This window comes from Benincasa hispida, chromosome 11, assembly GCF_027475165.1.
Source record: "Benincasa hispida cultivar pf3 chromosome 11, pf3_genome.v1.1, whole genome shotgun sequence".
Classification (NCBI taxonomy): domain Eukaryota; kingdom Viridiplantae; phylum Streptophyta; class Magnoliopsida; order Cucurbitales; family Cucurbitaceae; genus Benincasa; species Benincasa hispida.
The window spans coordinates 36,084,259-36,107,911 of record NC_143488.1 but is presented as its reverse complement, the minus strand read 5'-3'; the positions used below and the strand labels follow the sequence as shown (position 1 = coordinate 36,107,911).

Sequence of the window (23,653 nt, the reverse complement as noted above, 5' to 3'; positions counted from 1 at the left end):
CAAATTTTAAGGACAAAAATTTATATTTTATTCCGTATATTATTTATTTATTGGCTTATTATAAAATAAAATTGAGACTGAATCCTAAATTTCTCTCTTTTTCCCTTATTGATGATGACCATTTGACATCTTACCATTGCTGCAGTATGGTATGTTTCTTTTTTCCTTTTTTTCACCTCTTCATCTCTAATGTTTATCCTCTTTATCTTTATTCCCATCTAACTCATGACTAAAGGTACATTCTTTTAAGTTAAATATTTACTTCTTAATCAATGAAATTGAAAATATTTAAAAACATATTTTAGAAAAAAAAACATATTTAAATTAAATTCCATTATATTATATTAGATTAGATTATGCATCTTTACCTAATTTTTAATTTCCCTTTCCAAACTTTTTGTGTAGAGAAGCATGGAACCTGTGGAACTCCTGTAATCTTACAAGAATATGATTACTTCTTGACAACTCTCACCCTTTTCTTCAAGTATAATGTCACTGTAAGCAAGCTTTTATGACCCTCTCTTTCAAAAGATGACAGTCTTTTTAAGTACACTATTATTGAATCGAATCTTAATGTTTTCAATGAACATGGAATTTTATCTCGAAACTAATTGACAATGAGAGAAATAATTTCATATATCTTATAAAAATTGTGAGAACTCTTTCGGTGTAGGATTTCTCAACAGTTGGAAACAGAGAAATTATTTTATTAGGAGATTAGTACAATGTGTGGTAGACAGTTTTGTACTTTTAGATGTATGAGAGAAAAACTGTGTAGAAGATTGATCTAAAACAACTCTTATATAGGAAACTTTGTTTTATCATGAGATCAACCTTAAAAGGGTTTTTTTTTTTTCTTGGGTGCATCATGGACTACACTCAAGATAATTTACAAGATGAGCTAAAAGAAGATAGATGCACCCGAGGATGCACTCAAGATGTTTTTTTCCATAAATATGTGACACAATCAAATTTCAACCTAACGGTCAAAATAATCCTAGGTAGGACCTTTTTAATTATAAGTGTTTTTCAAGAGATTAAATTTTTTTTAGTACAATAATTATCAGATGGAGCATCGAACTTCAAATCCTGAAGTATGAAGTGAATACCAATTGCTACTACGTTCACTTAGAAGAGTATTAAGAGTTTGATCAATATAATATTATTGTATGTACGTAGTTATACTAAATATTTGATCCATATACAAAATAAATATTGAATTGTTTTTCTTCATTACTTTTTTTTTTTTCTTTTCTTCAACTCAGAAAGCTCTGGAGAATGCTGAAATTATAGCTTCGGATATCAAAAAGTATCCTATTCAAGATGTGGTTAATGCAGTTCACTTAGCTTTCAAAGCAAATCCAAAGCTTGCATGTGCTAAAAGGGGGATTATTAAGGAAATTTATCTATGCTTTGATAAACAATTCAAGGTATATATGTTATTTGTTTTTAAATCTTGTGTGATTGTTTTCTTACCCTTTTTCCACGAGATGATCTTATCTTTAAGAAACATTTGAATTTATAGCCATGTTTCAAAAATATTAAAAAGAAAAAAGAAAAAAAAATTAGAAACAAACGAAACTAAGTAGTGTTGAAAATCAAATGATTTATCAAATAGGGTTTTAGGTATTAGTTTTCATTGAATTATTTGTAAAGACTATTTTGATGAAAGTAAATGTTTACTCGTTGCAGCTACGTGATTGTGATGCTACAAAATCATGTCCGAAAGCTGTTAAGCTCCCTGAATTCCATGACCCACAGGGTAAGCTTCTTTTGCTCTTAACAATCTAAATTCAAAGCACATTATTGGCCACCATATGATCATTAAAGATGCATTATTTGAGTGAATGGATCACATGACACATATATGAGTTTGGAATTGAGGAGGCTTGACCATATTTAAGCACTTAGAATAAAATTTTCAGAAATGATAAACTAAAAACACATGGTTGTGGAAGAAGGGCTATCAATGAATGCTATGAATTTGAAAAAAATCTCCCATCATCTCCTACCACTTAACATTGGTTGTTGGTGAGACCATCAACAATCTTCGTTAGCCAGAGACTCATGAATGTCTACGGTTCGCCTCTAATTGTCGACCATCGATCGACGGTTTTTGTTTTCCTTTTATCTATCCCTCCCTCCTCCATTTCTCTTGGATTTCTCCTTCCTTTCCCCTTCTTAATTTTCACATTGAAAAAGAAAACTCCCTTGTTTTATAGCTTCGACGTTGAAGTGTGGCGTCAATCATGCTTGTCGTGGATCGCTGGATACACTTTGGCCCCTATTAACCACTGTCAGTCGCTCATTATTAGTCCCAGGGCGACTGGCTTTTGTTTTTTTTCCTCTATCTTCTTCTTCCTCCCTCTTCCCTTCTTCTTTTTCTTCTTCCATCTCCCCCTTCTTCCTCGTTTTCACACAGAAAATGCAAAAAAAAAAAAAAAAAAAAAAAAAAAACTTTATCGTTTCGAAGCCTCAACCATTGAAGTGTGACATTGATTGTGTTAATCGTGGGTTACTGATTTCTCTTCACCGTGCAATGTCCACCGACCATCGTTGCTCACCTACTGCCGTCATCGGTGACTGATTCCTTTTCTTTCCTCCTTCCTCCTTTTTCCCTTTTGAGATCTCCTTCCTTTTCTGTAAAAAGTGAATCCAATGGCTACTTTTTTTTTAGTTTATTTTTCTGTTTTAAAACAAACATGCACTACAAGAAAAACCCCTTTAGCCACGTAGCTAAAGATTTTAGTGATATATTCACTACGCACTGCTAAAAGACAGCTTTTATTGACAAGCACGTGTTATTAAAAACTTGTCTTAGCAATATGCTATTTGTCACTATTTATCTTATTTAGTGACATGGCAAATTTGTCATTGAAAGTTAAGCTTTAATAACATATAAGGTTGTTGCTAAAAGTGGATTAATGGTCATTATAAGTATCTTTTGCAACATATGTATGCATCGGTAAAAGTATTTCATTAATTAAAACAATAATATTCAATTTAATATATAAACCTGTTATCACTAGTATAAAACTAAGCTATAGTATCAGTCGAAAACCGACATTATACGAGTATTGGCTGACATCAAATAAGACTAACTAACAATATTTATGTGGATATAATAAGAGTAAATGACATTAAACATCAATTTTATCATCAAACAGAAACATATAACATGTACAAACTAGATGCCAACAAATGTAAAAAGTTACATCCGTAATTATGTGTAATACATTTTCAAGTTGAACTATCATTGATTGTAGAAACAGGGGAAATCCGTCATTAACAAAGTTCCTGCTACCCTGTTCATTCACAAGAACACCTAAGATCAAATACCTACCTAATAACAATCATTTTCATTTAAAAAATGCATAAACATAAACAAAAATACTTATAAACACAAACAACTTAATGAGAACCATAAACAAACTTTACGAACCCAAACACAACCAGTACTACCAAACAAGTTCAAATACAAGAATCTTAATTATTCTATGCATAAGCTGAACTCGTTATTGGTAATATTATCTTCAATCTAATACAAATATTAAGAATAGTAAAGAAAAGAAAGAAGCCTCCGAAACTCACCTCACCATTACTAATAATGTTGCACATTCTAATATATAAAAGACAATAAATCAAATTATTGTTCAATGAAAACGAAATACAGGCATACAAATACTCAAATATATTTTCTCCTGCTAACTGATCAACAACGGGAGAATTTAGTCGAGAAAAATATTGAACTAATTGTCAAACATGTAATCCCAAACATTAGGTAATGTCTTAAACACATCTAACAATAATATATCATTAACTCATTTCCATTAGTTGGACAAATGCATAAACAATAACTAAGTTGTGACTACCACAACTATAGAATAGTTAAAGTACTCCAAAACATATTCTAATTTAATACTTTAGAACAAACTCGAGTTGGTTCAAGAAGAATGCCTTAAAAATATTACCTTGTCTAATCATATCTCTCCTCATTTAGTCAAGAACATCAGGAATCCTAAGTTATGGAAAAGGCATCTTAGATAGACATTTGTAATCTTCTCAAAGTGAGGAACTGTTTAAAAAAAAATAGAATTAACCATTTAGCATAACACCATAGTACATAAAGATCAATTTAATCTTCATTCCATTGTCTTCCCAAAAAATCTCACAGAAGCAGAGAAGTTGACTGGACAAAAGGAAATGAATAGTTGCAATTCAACATTTGCTTCATATGCTTCAATTACATTTCATGCATGGAATCTAGAGGAAAAATGAATGTATGATCCAAATACTAACCATGCCAGCACTCATCCACACTGTATCTATGAAAGCTGCCTCCAACATGGCCATGAATATCACCTCTTGCCATACATTAGAGACCAAAAATGACCATATCCAAGCTTTCCTATGCGTCATCTGACTTCTCAATTTCTTCCCATTTTTTGGCATAATAAAGCATAAGTTGAACCTCAACTGGTCTAAGAAATTTAGGAGCATCATAACTTTGAGAAAGCTACAATAAACATTAAATAAGTTCAAAAGAAAATATGTCTTTATGTACTAAGACTTCTTGCAACATATATATAATTTTCAAGTGTCATGGACAATTCAAGAACATGTTAATCTAGTTCGAAAGGATTTAAAGTAGGTTAAATACTTACTAAACTTACCCAAACAACCCTAAAATTTCACTAGATGGTTTTAAACCAATTTACAATATTTAGTAAGGGTTCGAAAAAGTCTAAACAAGATTTTACCGCCAAAATCTTACCGAAAGGGCTTAGAATGAGTCCAAAACTAGTGTAAACTTGTAGTACTCAAATTTGATCATATATCTCCAACAGTCGAACCATCTAGCCCAAGATTCACTCAAAAATTGAATACATAATTTACACAAAAGAGAATGACCGTTAAACAAATTCACCAAGCACACGACCAATCTCAGCGGTGCTACCTCCATCATCAGAAACAGGAAGAACATGAGCTACATGAGTCGTAAAGTTTTTTAGCTCCTCGAATAAGCCTTTAAATGCAGTCCCATCTGCACCATGAGAAAAGTACTAGTTTTTTAGAAGAGAAAATGAAACAAGGATTAAAAACTAGTGGCATTGGAGACCTGAGAAAACGAGGAGATCAGAGGGTTGGTTAGGGTTACTATAATTAGAAGCAGAGGAAGAATTGCAATGGTGAGGAGAAAGAGCCATAGATAGAAGATCTGGAAGAAACATGGAAAGGGGTTCTAGGGAGATTGAGGCACATTGCGAGATCCAAACATGGAGAGGGGGTAACAACGCTTGAGGGGAACTATAGATTACAACAATGAAGAAAAAGGCAAGTGTGGTTTTTTATAGCACTGTTGGTGGAAGGGGTTTCTAATGAAACTGCAAATGATGGGTAGTTCAGATTCTCCAATTTGTAGTTATTGTTTCCATTGAATGTGAAGTCTTTCTTGTTGATTAATTCAATTTGAAGTGAACTGTAGTTTAGGGCACAGAGGAAGGTGAAGTAATTGTCGGTGGTGGTATCGTAAACAAGGTCGGGATCGAGGGTAGGCGTTAGAATTTACATGTCTGGCTCAGATATCGAACAGTATCAATGGTGATTTGTTGGATACATCTTGAATCGCTTTGCCATTTTTATATGTTGAGTATGTTGTGGTCATTAGAGTAGATTTAATGGCGGTTAGGCTACAATCTTGATGTGTGGCTTTAAGAAGAGCGGCTAATCCACTGATGTGAGGGCACGACATTGATGTGTCCAAGATAATGTTGAAGGCCACATGTCGCTTATCGCTGTCTAAACCAATTGGGTCAGTGTCGCCGGTCTATTCAGCCAGAATGTTCATTCTTGGTGCTACCAAGTGGGGTTTTTGCCTGAGATAGGAAACGTGAGGGTGGGCTAGTATGGTTCCTCATCGAAAAAGAGGAGAGAAACAGATGAAGAGAGGGAGAAAGGAGGGAGGGGAAGGAAAGGGTTTTTTGGATGGATGGTTCTTTTTTTAGGGCCAAATGAAAAATGGGTACCTTTTTAAAATTGAATGAAAAGTGACCTTTTGCTTATGTCAGCATCCTATGAATTTACTTATTCAACCCTATAACTCATCCGCGTGCTATGATTTATAAGTTTTCTTGATACTTGATACTTGATACTTGATACTCGATACTCGATATTCGATCCTCAATACTCAATACTTAATGCTCAATGTTTGATGCTCTATGCTCTATGCTTTATGTTATATGATCTATGTTATATACTAGCTACATGCTATTCGATCCTCGATACTTGATGCTTCTTGTTTGATGCATTACACTTTATGTTCTATGTTATATACTAGCTACATGCTACTCGATCCTCGATATTTTAAGTCCTATTGCTCTATGCTCTATGCTTGATTCAGAAGTTCACTTGATGTTCGATATTCTAATGTTATATACTCTATGCTTGATGCTTGATTCAAAGAAACGCAAAAAAAAAAAAAACAAAAAACAAAAAAAAACAAAAAAACAAAGAAAGGGGAAAAAAGAAGGAATGCACAAAAAAGGGGGAAAAAAGGAAGAAGAAGAAACTCAGAAAAAATGAAAAAAAAACACTGAAAACGAAGAAAATAGAAGAATAATGCATTAGGGTTAAAGTGGTAATTTTACACAATGATGACATTAGTAGAAGGCCAAATTTCTTTGGTTTTCAAAATGGTATACATTTTTCATTTATGCCTTTTATTTTGGGCCATCTGTCCCATCATCTTGGGAAACAAAGGGAGAAACGGAAATTGAAAGGGTGAAAAAAGCCAGAGGAAAAAGGGAAGAGGGAAGGGGAAGGGGAAATGTTTTGTGAACGAGGGAAAATAAAATTTAGGGCATTTTATTTATTATTATTATTATTATTTTGGCATTTCAATTTCTTTTCTTTAAAGAAAAAATAGTTACTTTTAGTAGCACGATAATTCATCACTAAAGACTATGAGCTTTTTGTGAAATATGTTAACATGTTGTAAAAACTTTTAGTGACATCTATTTAGACTCTGTCACTAATAATTATGTTATGCGACAAGTTTTTTAACTTGCTGCTATATATAAGTATTTAGCAACATGATTTGGCTACGCCACTAAAAAAATATCACTAAAAGAGAGTTTTTTTGTAGTGATGTAACTGATTTCTCTTAATCTATAAAAGGAAGCTTTCAGAAGTAGAGCAAAATAAGACTGAAATTAGAGATTGTACTCATCTGAAATTTCTTCAAGATTTTGATCTTCCCGTGGACATAGACTGATTTTGGTCAAACCACGTTACATGCTTGTGTTCCCTTTCTTTTTCTCCTTCTTCCTTAACTTTGCATGCAAGAAGAGAAAAGATCTAAAACTCACAGAGAAAGAAATCGTTTTGTGAGAGGAAAAATCTTAGAGAGAGAAATATTGCTCTCTATTTATTTACCAAAACAATTTTAGTATTTTAAGTGAAAGGCATCATTTCCATGAGTGAATTCTTTAGCTTGTCTACGTGATGCATTCTCATTCTTTCCTTTTACCAACTTCAAATCTTCAATCAGAAACATTTGGCCTTTCCATCTATGCTCACTCCATCTGATTACATTGGGCCTTCATTGATTCAACTAAAATTAACTCAACAAAATTGGTATCAGAGCAATCTTTGACATCAAGAAAGTAAATGTTGGCAGATCAAGATTCAGAACCTTATTTGAAATGGTGGTGGCAAGAGTGGAGATTGAAAATTTTGATGGAAATAGTGATTTTGGTTTGTGGAAAGCCAAAATCAGAGCCTTGCTCGGGTATCAAAAGTTTATAAGGCCCTCATTGTTCCATCAAAACTTTCAGATTTTGTGACTGCACGAGAAAGAGAAGATATGAAATTACAGCATATGGAACACTAATTTTGAACCTCAATGATAATGTTCTAAGGCAGGTAATTGAAGAAGAAACAACACACAAGATTTGAGTTAAGCGTGAAGAATTATATGCAAAAAGAGATCTCCCAAACAAAATGTGCCTAAGGAAGAAAAATTTCACCTTTAAAATGGATCCTCCTAAATTCTTGATAGATAACCTAGATAAGTTGAAGAAGATAGTGTCTGAATTCAAAGTCTAAGAGAGAAACCAGGGAATGAAAATGAGGCCTATGTGCTTCTAAATTTGTTACCTGAATCCTTTAGAGAGAGGTGAAAAGTGCACTGAAGTATGGTAAAGACTCAATTACTACAGATTCCATAATATCAGCTCTCAAAACTAGAGAAATTGAGCTTCAAGCCACAAGAAATATCAACCAAGTGGAGAGGGCCTTTTTGTGAAGGCCAAACCTAGTCCTAATCATGGGAATAATGGAAAACAACAGCTAAGGAAGAAAAGAAAGCAAAACAGAAGTTGAAATACAAGTATTTTAAGAAGAAAGGACATTTGGTTAAGATTGCTCCATCCTAAAGAGGAAAAACCAAGAAAAAGAGATAGAATCTAAGGGGAAGCAACCTGATGCATCTACTGTTGAAAGTTCCTACATTTACACAGATGCCTTAGCCTTTACTCAAGACCAAACCAACCAAGTTAGCCATTTGGTAAAACATGATTGGGTTAGTTCCAGATGCACCTATCATATGACTCCTTTCAAACCTTGGTTCAACACTTATAGAGAAATCAGTGGAGAGTCAATCTACATGGGAAACAATGAGACATGCCTAATCATTAAGATTTGATCAATTTCATTAAAGCTAAAGAATGGAACTGTAAAACTTCTAAGGAATATTAGGCATGTACCACATCTTAAAATAAATTTAATCTCCCTAAGGATGTTTTAGTCTCTAGGGTGTGAATACAGGGGAAAATAAGACTGCGTAGAAGTTCTTAAGGATTCTAAAGTTCTTTTAGTTGATGAGAAAGTAAATGACTTTTTCTTTGTGAGAGGGGTTGAAATGGTGAATGAAGTCTATACAGTATCATCATCTAATTTGACTTAGCTGATCTATGGCTAAAGAGGTTGCCTCATATTAGCTCTAAAGGCCTTGAAGCTCTATTCAAATAGCGCATTCTACATAAAGAACTCAATAGCAAACTATCTTTTTATGAGCATTGTGTGTTGGGAAAGGTAAAAAGGCACAGTTTCACTAAAACCCAGCATACTACTAAGGGAATCCTTGATAATATTGATAATGGACAGAAATGCACGTTATTACAGCGCAAAGTTATAAAACAATGCAGGATTGCATTGATAAAAATATACAATATTGCGTCCAAAAGTATTAAGTTCACAACATTGCGATCGCATGCGTCAATCGTATTAAAACAGTTAACTTATGTAATTTTGTGCAGAATATGCATTGACGCAAGGCGGAAAATGCGATCCAAAGAAATCAACGGTCGAGCGCATTAAGAGATTGCGTTAATGCAAGGCTATATATGGGCATTAAGAGATTGCGTTAACGCAAGGCTATATAATCATTTGCGCTCGCGAATATTTGCTCAAGAAGGTTGTTGCATAGAGTCGGTGCATCATGGTGGGCGCATCTGTGTGAAAAGCATAGTAAATCACGATGGGACAGAAAGCTGATGACGGTCGATTCCGAATTAAGTTAACAAGTCGTTAACGACCTACTGTAGCAAGTACACTCAACTTTTCGGTGACAAATATTCGGTGCTTCAGACAGAGAACTAATGTCACCCCATCAGTGCAATCATAAGAGAGAAGAAGCCTTTCACCCCGAAACTCTATAAATACCAGAGGCCACCTTTAGTGAAGGAGTTCGACAGTTAGATAATTTTTCCCTTTAGATAGAAGTAGCCTTGTTCTTAGTTTTCTTTACTTCAAGGGCGAAAGCGAGTGAAGGGAGATTATACCAAGAGATCGTTTTGGTGAACTTGGAAGAGTGTCGGAAGCGTCGAGATCAGAGAGAGGGCCAACTCCTGCAGAAACAGAAACATCTTTTTAGCATAATAGAGTTAACAGTGTAAAAGCCTAGGATAGCAAGGAATTGTTACCAAGCTCTCTATCCTTATCTTCCATTGTCATTTTATACTCTGAACCAATTTATAGAAATGGAATCTACATCTTTATATCTGTTCACTCTCTGTATGTTACGCATGAGTAGCTAAATATGTCGAATGGGTTGAAAAGCACTTAGCTAGCACAATGGAGGATCTTCATTCTATGCGATTATCTTATATCATGTATACTCAGTGTATCTATCGCATGATCATTCTTATCTCAAATCTGCCGCATACTTTTTATACTTCAAACAACAAACCAACCAAATCATTAATTTATTTGTTACTGTAAAGTAATCTAAAAATTATTGCCGCATGCTGTTTTCCTTAGTCCCTAAGTTCGACCCTGGACTTACCAGAAAACTCAGTAGGATTTATACTTGGGTTCTGTTGAGAAAACTTGTTGCTCAACGCATTTTCCATCACCGCAATTCCTTTTATTATTTCATAGCATAAAATAACGCATCAAGTTTTTGGCGTCGTTGCCGGGGACTTCGGAAATTCAGTGTGCTAACGGTAATTTTTTTATTTCTTTGCAGCTTTCAATCTCTGGCGCATTACGACCCAGAGATTGAAAGAACGTTCCGACAAAGACTGAGAGATAGCCGCCAATAACAACAACTAGAGAAGGATAACATGGCAGAACAACCTGGAAATGGAGCACCAAATGAAAACAATGTCATGGTGAATCCCATCCTATTGGCGAACGATCACAATAGGCCCATTGGGGACTATGTGTCGCCCAACCTCTACGATTTCTCCCCAAGAATCATGAGGCCCACTCTTGATGGATCGAGATTCGAAATGAAACCGGTGATGCTGCAGATGATCGAGACTGTTGGACAGTTTGGAGGGAGGCATGGCGATGACCTGCACGCCCACCTTCGGAGCGTCATAGAAATCTGCAACACTTTTGTGTTCCCGAATATCTCCACCGAGGAAGTTCGACTAACATTGTTTCCATTTTCGTTGTGTGACCAGGCACGAAAATGGGCATACTCTCTCGAACCGAGAGAGATTACCTCGTGGGAGCAAGTAGTAGAGAAGTTTATGAAGAAATATTTTCCACCAATGGAGAATTCCAGAAGAAGGAAGTTAATAATCAATTTTGAACAAGACATGGATGAATCGCTCAACGATGCTTGGGCAAGGTTTAAGAGGTTGGTAAGAGACTACCCGCACAACGGATTACCAAACTGCTTATAGATGGAGATCTCTTATCACAGATTATACCCTGCTTCACAGACCGCTACCAATGTGGCAGCCGCTGGAGGTCTACTAGATAAAACTTATGATGAGGCCAAGAACATCCTTGATCGCATTTCTAAAAACCACGAGGACTGGAGAGAAAGCGATCAAAGATTGATAATAAAGGATAGTGACACAAACAATGGTGCTATCACATCCCTTCAGAGTCAGATGACTGCGATGATGAACTTGATATAGGGAATCGCAATCAATAGCCCAACAACGCATAGTGGGCAAGTGAACGCAATCAACCAGACGACCGCAAGGTGTGCTACTTGTGGTGAAGGACGTGCAATGGAGGAATGCCCGCAAACCCACAGTCAATTTATTTTGTGAAAAACAACCCATTTTCCAACACTTACAACCTCGGGTGGAGAAACCACCCCAACTTTGCGTGGAAAAAGCAGCAGAAGAATTTCCAATCAGTGGCACAAAAAGAAGGGCCACCCGGATTTTTTCCGTGAACCAACGGTCAGACGAGTAATCAAGCCAGTAGTTCGCAGGTGCCACAATCTTCCTCTTTGGAAAGTTTGTTGAAGCAATATATTGAAAAGAACGAACCTGTGCTTCAAAACCAAGCGATATCCATCCGCAACCTGGAAATACAGATAGGCCAGATTGCAGGTGAACTCAAGAATTGACCATAAAGGGTCTTGCCAAGTTCAACGGAACTCCCATGCAACCCAGGGGGTACGGGTAAAGAGCAATGTCAAGTCGTGACGTTGCCGAGTTGAAAGACTGTGGCAAGGGAGAAGAAAGAGCCTAGCCGGACTGCTCCATTTGCGCTGGAACCAGAGATTGCGGTGACTCGAGAAGAAACAGAGGAAAAAGAAGCGATGAAACCTGAGATTGCATCCACCTCGGAGCCAAAAGAACAAGGGACCGTAAGAATTCAGTTGTCACCATTCCCAGAGACTTAGAAAGAAGAAAATTGACGAGGTACAGTATCAACGCTTCATGAATATGTTAAAATAATTGCATAACATTCCATTCACTGAAGCAATTGAAGAGATGCCTGCATATGCGAAATTTCTAAATACGAAGTTTCTAAAGGATATGGTGACAAAGAAGATAGGCACTGGTAAGTTTGCCATGGTGGCTTTGACGTAAAGCTCAAAATCTATAATCCCACTAAAAATGCGCGACCCTGGGAGTTCCACTATACCTTGCTCCATTGGAAGATTGTACATCGGGAGAGCGCTATGCGATCTTTGAGCCAGCATTAACCTGATGCCTTTGTCAATTTTCAAGCAGCTAAATGTGGGGCAACTTGCGCCTATGACAGTGACTCTCTAATTAGCGGATAGATCTCTGGTGCATCCAGAGGGGAAGGTGAAGGACATATTGGTTACAATTGACAAATTTATATTGCCAGCAGACTTCATCATTTTGGATTATGAAGCAGACAAAGATATGCCCATCATCCTGAGGCGACCATTTTTATCACGGTCGTGCCCAGATTGATGTGCACAAAGGAGAGATCACCTTGAGCGTGAATGGACAAAAGCTCAAGTTTGACATTATCCGTGCCATGAAATATCCTGATGAAGAAGACCTTAATGAATCTGACGATGAACAGAGTTTGAATGAAGAAGAGAAGCCTGAAGATGAAAACGAAGATGCATCCGTTGTTGCATGTAATTGGATCACGAAAAAAAAACAAACAAGGAAGATGAAATGATAGCAACCCAAGAAGATAATCTGACAGTGAATGAAGAAAGAAAAACAACGCAACTATCCTTAAAACAACCACCAACAATAGAGCTAAAGACTCTTCCTAACCACTTGAAGTATGCGTTTCTGGGGCAAAACGAAAAGCTACCGGTATTCATTTCCTTTGCACTTAATGAAAACCAAGAAAATGGCTGCTGAGCATTCTGAGAAAATATGTAAAAGCAATTGACTGGACACTTACAGACATTCGAGGAATTAGCCCCGCATACTGTATGCATAGAATTCGTCTCGAAGAGAATCACAAAAGATCGATCGAACATTAGTACAGCCGTAAAGAAGGAGATAATCAAGTGGTTAGACGCGGGCATCATCTATCCAATAGCAGACATCACGTAGGTCAGCCTAGTGTAGTGCGTACCGAAGAAAGAAGGGATGACGGTAGTCCCTAACGTAAATAACGAGTGATACCGCAAAGAACCGTCACCAGATGGCGGATTTGCATGGACTACCGCAAACTAAATGCGGCAACAAAGAAGGATCATTTCCTGTTACCTTTTATTGACCAAATGCTGGATCGTCTAGCTAGAAATGACTTCTACTAGTTCTTGGATGGGTATGCCGGTTATAACCAGATCATGATCGCTCCTGAAGATCAAGAAAAGACCACATTCACCTGCCCGTATGGAACATTTTCTTTTCGTCGCATGTCGTTCGGCCTCTGCAATGCGTCGAGCACTTTCCAAAGGTGTATGATGGCCATCTTTTCGGAATATCTCGAAGTCTCTGTGAAATATTCATGGACGACTTCTCTGTATATGGCCACATATACAAAGTCTGTCTTGACAACTTGGAGAAGATATTGAAAATATGTGAGGAGACAAACCTCGTGCTTAATTGGGAGAAATTTCATTTCATGGTGAAGGAGGGCATTGTGCTGGGGCACAAGGTCTCGAAGGACGGGTTGAAGGTGGACAAGGCAAAAATTGAAGCGATTAAAAAACTCCCACCTCCAACAAGTGTAAAACTGTCAGGAGCTTCTTGGGACATGCTGGATTTTACAGACGTTTTGTCAAGGACTTTTCAAAGATAGCATGACCGCTGAGTGCGTTGATGGAGGCCGATAGAAAATTTGACTTTGATGACAATTGCCACAATGCATTCATAATTTTGAAGAATGCATTAACGACCGCGCCCGTGTTGATCGCACCAGATTGGACACTTCCCTTTGAATTAATGTGCGACGCGAGCGGGTATGCATGGGAGCAGTGCTGGCGCAAAAGAGAAAAACAATGCTACATCCCATCGCATATGTGAGTAAGACTTTGAATCCTGCTCAAACTAACTACACCATCACAGAAAAAGAGTTGCTTGCGGTAATATTTGCGTTGGAAAAATTCAGAGCATATTTGCTTGGAACAAAAGTACTCATCCACACGGACCACTCGGCGATAAAATATTTGATGACAAAGAAGGATGCGAAGTCGAGGTTGATTAGGTGGGTTCTTCTCCTCCAGGAATTCGATATGGAAATAATTGATCGCAAGGGGACGGAGAATCAAGTTGCGGATCATTTATCCAGATTGAAAAATTCTGAGGTTGACCGCAATCAGTCAGAGGTGAGCGCAGTATTCCCAGACGAGCAGCTATTTCTGATTGAAGAATTGCCATGGTATGCAGACGTGGTAAATTATCTGGTTTGTGAGCAATTTCCCGAAGAGTATACCGACCACCAAAAGAGGAGGCTCAAACATAAATGTAGATCTTATTATTGGGATGAGCCAAATCTGTATAAGACGGGGTCATACTAGATTCTGCAATTGTGAGTATCGGATGTTGCTCACCAATGCAAATTATCGCAATGTCATGATTCACCATATGGCGGGCACTTTGGAGGCCAGCTTACAGCAACGAAAGTATTACAAAGTGGGTACTATTGGCCAACATTATTTAAGGATGCAAGAGACTATGCAATGAAGTGTGACCGGTGCCAGCGCACGGGTAATATTTCATGGAAACATGCGATGCCCATGAACATCATTTTAGAACTGGAGTTATTCGACGTGGGGACATTGATTTCTTGGGACCATTTCCACCTTCAAGTGGTCACAAGTATATTCTGTTAGCCGTCGACTATGTTTCGAAGTGGGTAGAAGCAGTAGCATGCGCCGTAAGCGATGCGGCAGTAGTCTCTAAATTCCTGAAAAAAAATATTTTCACTCGTTTTGGCACTCCACGTGCCATAATAAGTGACGAAGGCTCCTACTTTGTCATTATCTCGTCAAAAATCTGCTATTCAAATATAATATCCTCCACAAAGTGGCCACCGCATACCATCCACAGACGAATGGTCAAGCTGAAGTGTCCAACAAGAAAATCAAGCTAATACTAGAGAAGGTGGTAAAGCCTTCGTGAAAAGATTGGGCAACAAAATTGGACGATGCGCTGTGGGCATACAGGACTGCCTACAAGACATCGATAGGCATGTCTCCGTATGCATTGGTGTTTAGTAAAGCATTTCATTTACCACTGGAGCTGGAGCAGAAAGCGTTGTGGGCGGTGAAGAAGCTTAACTTCGACTTAAAAGCAGTGGGGGAAGCAAGAAAAATCCAATTGGTCGAGCTTGATGAGTGGAGAACGCAAGCTTATGAAAGCCAAAATTTACAAAGAACGAGCAAAACGTTGGCATGACAACCGGCTATGCGGAAAAAATCTCCACGTCGGACAAAAGGTCTTACTTTTAAATTCACGGTTAGGGCTCTTTCCCAACAAATTAAAGTCGCGCGGATCCGTACCCTTTATAATTAAAGAAATATTCCCGCATGGTACGGTTGAGCTGATTAATGAGGAAGGGACTCGTACATTCAAGGTTTATGGGCAAAGAGTCAAGGCATATTGCGGGGGTGATTTTCATCGAGAAAAGACCTCTGTAGACCTGAGAAATCTAGAATGAAGGAGAATCGAGTGGCCCCTGCGCTGGCATGCGACAGAAAATCATCTGGGGCACAAGTCTTTTGGAATATCCTTTTTCTTACTTATGATTCATGAACTCTCACTACTCTAATACTATTTCAATTATCGTTTATCTGTTTTATAGTTGAAAAAAAAAAAGAACAATTTTTGTTAACTTTGTTTTTTTGTTTTATTATTTGACCATCTCAATGTTTTTTTGCAACGATCGAGGTGAACAATTGCGGAGGCGATACACGAAGATGCAACTACTTTATTTCGTCACCGCAATCCAAAGAAAGTAGATTGCTGCAAAGCAGGGTGCGCCAACAAATAATGTGGGTGATAGCGCAAATTTGGGGGTTGTATCTTTCCTTGACTTTATTCCAAATTTTGCACTATCGCATCGCATTTTAATTTTGAAAATTTTATCATCGCATCCTCTTTGGTTGCCTCAATCATTTAACATTGATCAATTTAGTAAGTCACCGCATGATTTTTCTTTGCCAATTATGACTTCAATGATGAAATGCATGCTTCTATCTTTTCGTGCACACTAGAGTCAACTTAATTTTAGGACAGTCACCTCATGAAATATTTCTAGAAGTTAGTGGTCTGTTAGCTTTCTTTCAAACTGACCCTTTACGAAACTTCCTAAGAATATCACATGACTTCTTTCAATCTTTTAGCAATGATGACATTGCCACATTTTAAATTTGGGGGTACGGTATTCATTTTTCGACCTTGCTATTTTTAGCCTTACAAAAAAAAATTAACGTTGTGATCGGATCCTACTCGTAGTTAGATGTTCGCATGACACACGTGGGGGCAAGCCAAAACGAAGGTAGGAATCGTGATCAACGCATAAATAAATTATCGCAACTCCGCTGCCAAAAAGGCATGAGTATAGTCTGAGAAAGAGCGCCTTACTCGTAGTTGGATGTCCGCATGACACCCGTGGGGGCAAGCCAAAACGAAGTCGAAGCACTTGGATTTGCGCAAGGTCAGCGAAAAAAATAATGTATAAAATACGCAAGGATTAAAAAAGAAACGTTTAACACCCTAGTGAAAAAGTTTTTGAAATAAATCATGCGATGTCCTAGAATCTAGTAAAGTCTTTTTTAAGGTTAAACTTGTGGTCCCTAAATTTTAGAAATATCTTAAGAAGAGATCTGGATAAGAATTAAAGAAATTTTGGTGTATAGGATTTGAATAAGGCATCCTTGAGAAATCTAGGAAAGAGAAGGTGGTCGACTTTCTAAAGGAAATCTTTAGCTTATGCTTGAGGACAAGTATTGCTTAAATTTGGGGGTGTGATAACGGGCAGAAATGCACGTTATTACATCACAAAGTTATAAAACAATGAAGGATTGCGTTGATAGAAATATACAATATTGCGTTCAAAAGCATTAAGTTCACAACATTGTGGTCGCATGCGTCAATCGCATTAAAACAGTTAACTTATGTAATTTTGTGCAGAATAGCGTTGACGCAAGGTGGAAAATGCGATCCAAAGAAATCAACGGCCGAGCGTATTAAGAGATTGCGTTAACACAAGGCTATATCTATGCATTAAGAGATTGCATTAACACAAGGCTATGTGATCATTTGCGCTCACGAATATCTGCTCAAGAAGGTTACCGCATAGAGCCGGCGCATCATGGTGGGCGCATCTGCGTGAAAAGCGTTGACAGTCGATTCCGAATTAAGTTGGCAAGCTGTTAACGACCTACTGTAGCAAGTACACTCAACTTTTCGGTGACAAATATTCGGCGCTTCAGACAAAGAATTAATGTCACCCCATCAGTGAAATCATAAGAAAGAAGAAGCCTTTCACCCCGAAGCTCTATAAATACCAGAGGCCATCTTCAGTGAAGGAGTTCGACAGTTAGAGAATTTTTCCCTTTAGATAGAAGTAGCCTTATTCTTAGTTTTCTTTACTTCAAGGGCGGAAGCGAGTGAAGGGAGATTATACCGAGAGATCGTTTTGGTGAACTTGGAAGAGTGTCGGAAGCGTCTAGATTAGAGAGAGGGCCAACTCCTGCGGAAGTAGGAACATCTTTTGAGCAGAATAGAGTTAACAATGTAAAAGCCTTGGGTAGCAAGGAATTGCTACTAGGTTCTCTATCCTTATCTTCCATTTTCATTTTATACTCTGAACTAATTTATAGAAATGGAATCTACATCTTTATATTTGTTCACTCTCTGTATGTTACGCATGAGTAGCTAAATCTGTCGAATGGGTTGAGAAGCACTTAACTAGTACAACGGGGGATCTTTATTCTATGCGATTATCTTGTATTATGTATGTGTCATTCATCCATTAGAGATACTCGGGAGGGTAGTATACGGATAAAATCTAGGCTTGGAAAAGTCAAGTTAGAATCTAGGCTCAGGAGAGTCAGATTAGAAACACATAATCAAGAGATAAGAGCTTAGGAATAAGCGCTGTTTGCTATTAATGCATCAAGTGCATCCTAGAGATAGGTTATGATTGAATGCGGCCACCTTTTCCTTGTGTGCATCTTGCATCATCGCATAGGCAAGAAGTAGAGACTTAGGAATAAGCTCTATAGATATTATCGCATTCATCGCATGCGTCCTAAAATTAGAAGCTACCGCATCTGCATTGGAAAAAAGATTTGTTGTCACATTAGTGTAGCATGATCGCATAGTTTGACGCATTCTTTAGAAACGCTAGCTAAAGACCTTCTCAACCCGTTCTGCCGCATACTCAGTGCATCTATTGTATAATCATTCTTATCTCGAATCTGTTGCATACTTTTTATACTTCAAACAACAAACTAACCAAATCATTAATTTATTTGTTACTGCAAAGTAATCTAAAAATTATTGCCGCATACTATTTTCCTTAGTCCCTGAGTTCGACCCTAAACTTACCAAGAAACTCGATAGGATTTATACTTGGGTTCTGCTCAGAAAACTTGTTGCACAACGCATTTTCCATCACCGCAATTCCTTTCATTATTTCATCGCATAAAATAATGCATCAAATATCCACTCAGATCTATAGGGGCAAACCGTAACTCCAAACTTAAGTGTTTCTACATATATTCTATCCTTAACTAATGATTTTTCTAGGAAAAGTTGGCTTTACTTTTAAAGACCAAAGATCAGGTTTTTGGGAAGTTTAAGGAATGGAAATTAATAGTAGAAAAACAAACAGCTAAAGAAATAAAATACCTTAGTCTGATAATGATTTTGAGTTCCGTGGGGAGGATTTCAACATTTTTTGTAGAGAAAATGGCATAACAAGGCGCAGGACAGTAAGGCATACACCTTAACAAAATGGAGTGGCTGAGAGACTCAATCGAACTATCATGGAAAGGATAAGATGCCTATTATCCGAGGCTATCCTGGAGGAAATTTCCGCCCCTCCCCCCAAAATAAATAAATAAATAAAATGATTTTAGGGTGTTTAGATGTGTTGGGTATGTGCATTAGAATCAGGGGAAACTCAAAGCCAGAGCTGCTAAATGCATGTTTGTTGGCTTTACTGAAGGTGTGAAGAGTTTCAAAATGTGGCATCCCACTGAGAAGAGGTTTATTACTAGTAGAGATGTCACCTTTAGGGAAAATGAGATGTTTATGCAAAAATGAGATAACTCTAATGAAAAACATCAACCTATACCACTAGATTTGAGGTGAAGAATACTAAGAATACTCCTACAACTGAAGATCCTATCAGTGAATTAGAAGAACTAGAGGGTACATCAGGAGAACAAGTCGAAAATGTTGAAGTACAACCCGATTTGAGTTAATACTCACTAGCTAGAGACAGATAGAGAAGGACGATTGTTCCTTTAGCTAAGTATGTAAACACCAACTATATGAACCTAGTGTTAAATACCACTATGGCCCTTAATGACCAAGAACCAACTACATTTGAGGAAGCTGTGAGTTTTTCGGATGCTAGACAGTGGATAGAAGCTATGAATGAATAAATACATTCTCTAAATGTGAATGACACATGGTCCCTAGCACCTCTACCTAAAGAATGTAAACCAACTGAATCAAAGTGGATCTTCAAACTAGAGGAGGTCATTACTTAAGATCAAAAGCCTAGATACAAGTCAAGATTGGTTGCTAAAGGCTTTACTCAAAGACACGGTATTGATTATTCAGAAATTTTCTCCCTAGTGGTAAAGCATACCACAATCAGACTACTCTTATATTTGGTAGCTCAAAATGACTTTGAATTGGATCCGCTAAACGTGAAAACAGCCTTCCTATATGATTATCTAGATTAAACAATCTATATGTAGTAGTTTAAAGGTTATGAGATAAAAGGGAAAGAAGACTTGTATCTCCTCTGAATAAGTCAATCTATGACCTTAAACAGTAACCTAAATGCTAATATAGAAGATTCAATAACTACATAACCAGCTTGCATTTGGGCTTTTCATTTGTGCTCACCTTCATTGATTCAACAAAAATCAGCCCAACATTTTCCCTCCTCTTCATTTTTTTTTAAAAAAATAATAATAAAAAATGCAGAAACGAACTCCTGCATTCTAGGAGCTCCGACACTAATGAAATTTAATGAAAAATAGGTGTCAAATCAATTTTTCATTAGATTTTTTTTTTTTAAAAAAAAAAAAAAGACAATTTTGAAATTTAGAGGAAAATTACATTTGCTAAAATTTTGTTCGTAAAACAAACTTCAGACTTTGCTACTTTGTGATCAACAACTAAATTAATGTTATAAAAAAGAATAGAATGAGAAATTTAAATCAAAACTAATTTTTTTAATTAATTTGTTATAAAAACTAAATTTCAAATTTTACTACTTTGTAATCAAACACAAAATTTATTATTACAAAAACTAAATTATTACCGTTACTACATTATTGACATGAAAATCAATAGAGTAAATCAAATTAAAGATATATAGAAGACGTAACTAATATAAATTTAATTTTAAAATGAGTAAATTAAATGTTCATTCAAAATTATTATTAAAAATTGATCCATGGTAGACCATAAGTTATATAGTTCAGAAAACAACCATTAAAAACTAGAAAGAAAAAAAAAGTACAGATTACCCAAACTCTGATAATAGTAATCTGCCCCCAAATGCAAATTTCAGAAACTCAGGTTTTCAAACCATGCACTCCAAACAAAGGCATTTGTGATTCGTAGGCTTTAGAAGCCTCTCGAATAAGCTTCTAGACATGTGATTTCTAGACTTTTGATTCTGAAGTTGCGTATTAAAAGTCTCTAAATTTCTTTTATTACCAAACGCATACCTCATTAAAAAAAATAGTTTCCTTCTATAGCTTATAAATTATGATATCCTTGGAAATTTCTTATGTGATTACGACGATGTTCTTTTTTTTTTTTTTTCTTTTTTTAGCTGTACTCGATAGCTTATTCGTGATTTTGAAAAGGAATACAAAAGATTAAACAAGTAGACTACCAATACTAATTAAACTAATAATTAAGGTCCTATTCAGTAATTATTTAGTATTTTAAATTAATTAAGCTTATAAACGTACATCACTTCATCAGTTAGTTTTTTTTGTTTCGTTATCTACATTCTTGAAGTATTTTCAAAATCAAAGCCAAATTTTAAAGAAGAAAAAAGTAGTTTTCAAAAACTTATTTTTGCTTTTAGAAATTGGTTAAAAATTTAATGTTTAGATATGAAATATAAAAACCTATGAACATGAAATGAAGAGCACAATTTTTAAAAATCGAAAATCAAATGGTTAATTACCTAATGGGGCCTAATCTATATGTGTTTGTTTATATATTTAACATTGTTTTTGTTATTGCAGAGCTTGACATGGTCAAGAGATCAATTCCAAGAGTGATTGATGTTGAAGCAATTATCTAGCTTTCATTTTGGGCCTTTGAAAAGATTGAAGATATCCTTCACATTGTGGCCCTTGTCTTTTATGCAAATTTTCTTATACTATATTTCTGGTTTTTTCTATTTAACATTTAAATATATTTAATTAAAATTAAAGGTAAGGTTGTATACATTTTTATAATTATATTTTTTTATTCATCTTTTAATATTCTAACTTATCACAATTTTATAAATTTTATTTAATTGAAGAAAGTTAAATATATGTAGCTTCTAATTTTTTTAAATGAAAATTTATTTTAGAAAAAAAAATAATAGTAATTGCAGTAATGACTTATAAAAATATAGTGCACTTCATATCTTTTTGTTAATATATTTTTAGAAAGATTGAATATTATTTTTGGTTAATGTATTTTTTAAAAAGTATATAATATATTATATATATTGGAAACATAAAAAAAAAAAAAAAAAAAAAAAATATTAGGGACAATAGTTGATCAACCTCCTATTTAGAATGATAAGATTTTTTTTTTCTTTTTTAACAAGTTAAAAGAGTTTTATCCATGGTTTAAAATTTCGAGATTTTGATGGCTCAAAATTTTGATGAGGAGATATTTCCTTTTTTTTTTCTCTCTCTCAATTTTAACGAAATTTTGTGATTTCTTGAAATTTTCGAAAAATTTTGAAATTTTGAGAATATTTCGATTTCTCCCATTTTGACAGAATTCTGAGATTTTGAGAAATTTCGAAAAATTTTGACATTTAAAAAAAAATTGATTTTTTTAAAAAAATTTACTTAGTTAAATTCAAGTTTTATGGTCCTGATTACATACAATTCTATAGTTTCACACACCAATGTCATTTTCGACCTTTTTTATGTGTTACTTTTTCTAATTTACAACTTTTCTCAAAATCAAATTCAATGAGGATTTGGTTCATCCCACATGTACACGCCATGGACATCCTACTTTTTTATGTTATATAGACTTGTATGTAACTATTGAGAGTGAGGATATTATATATAACGTCACTATTCCACCAAAAAGTTTACTCTTAGTTCAAAACAATCAATATGTAGAATCAGAACAAGTAATTGCTGAGATTCACGCAGGAACATACACTCTTAATTTAAAAGAGAGGGTTTGAAAACATATTTATTCTGACTCAAAGTGAGAAATGCATTGGAGTACCGACGTGTATCATGCACCCGAATTTACATATAGTAATGTCCATCTCTTACCAAAAACAAATCATTTATGGATATTACCAGGAGGTTCGTGCGGATGTAGTGTAGTCCCTTTTTCACTCTACAAGGATCAAGATCAAATTAACGTTCATTCTCTTTATGTCGAAAGAAGATATATTTCTAGCCTTTAGTAAATAATGATAAAGTGAGACAAAAATTTTATGGTATGGATCTCTATGGTAATTTAAGTTTTTTTTAACCATCCAAAACTTTCACAATTTTCACATCATTTCACCTCAAAATATTCATAAACTTTATATTATTTTGTCATTTATACAGAAGTCTACAATAGACATCTAAATGTTGTCTCACTTGATAAAAAATCTTATTAAAATGGTCAATTATAGTATAATTAAGCCACAATCTAAGTTTCATTGACTAATTATAACAATTTCCACCAATTTCCATAATTTTTCCCAAAATTTTCACCGATATCGATATTTTCATAAAATCAGAACCTTGATATTTTCATCAACATCGATAGTTCAACCTTGGTTCTACCATGCATAATATTCTAGAACAACAATACCAATATATATTAAATTAAATAAAACAAATTGAAAATAGCTATAAGAAAGATTGATATACACCTATGTAAATTAGTTGAAGCATTTTCATCTTGTAATGATGCTTACAATCAAACTAACACATACTATTCTAACAAAACATATTCATAGAGATTAAAATTTATTTTCAACTAAGAAGAGACTCAGCATG

At 35.6% G+C, this 23,653-nt stretch overlaps 1 protein-coding gene and 1 long non-coding RNA gene across 2 annotated transcripts; one reads left to right on the top strand and one right to left on the bottom strand.

Moving 5' to 3' along the window:
• The first annotated feature begins 356 nt into the window (after nucleotides 1–356).
• Nucleotides 357–21,908, top strand: LOC120069077 (ribonuclease 2-like). The gene is made up of 4 exons (XM_039020750.2): nucleotides 357–497; nucleotides 1,266–1,430; nucleotides 1,693–1,762; nucleotides 21,659–21,908. Exons 1-4 carry the CDS (start codon nucleotides 357–359, stop codon nucleotides 21,715–21,717), a joined length of 435 nt encoding a protein of 144 aa, XP_038876678.2. The 3' UTR covers nucleotides 21,718–21,908.
• On the bottom strand, nucleotides 1,785–20,561 carry LOC120069078 (uncharacterized). The gene is made up of 3 exons (XR_005479434.2): nucleotides 4,300–20,561; nucleotides 3,972–4,075; nucleotides 1,785–3,305 (listed from the first exon to the last, which is right to left on the bottom strand). It is a non-coding gene; the product is annotated as an uncharacterized LOC120069078 (long non-coding RNA).
• Nucleotides 21,909–23,653: the final 1,745 nt, after the last annotated feature.

Bases quoted from the DNA above. Each gene is read 5' to 3' on its own strand.
- LOC120069077 (XM_039020750.2), top strand. From the start codon at position 357: ATGCATCTTTACCTAATTTTTAATTTCCCTTTCCAAACTTTTTGTGTA. The intron at 498-1,265 runs GTAAGCAAGCTT...TCTTCAACTCAG, and splicing joins TCTTCAAGTATAATGTCACT to AAAGCTCTGGAGAATGCTGA. The intron at 1,431-1,692 runs GTATATATGTTA...TACTCGTTGCAG, and splicing joins GCTTTGATAAACAATTCAAG to CTACGTGATTGTGATGCTAC.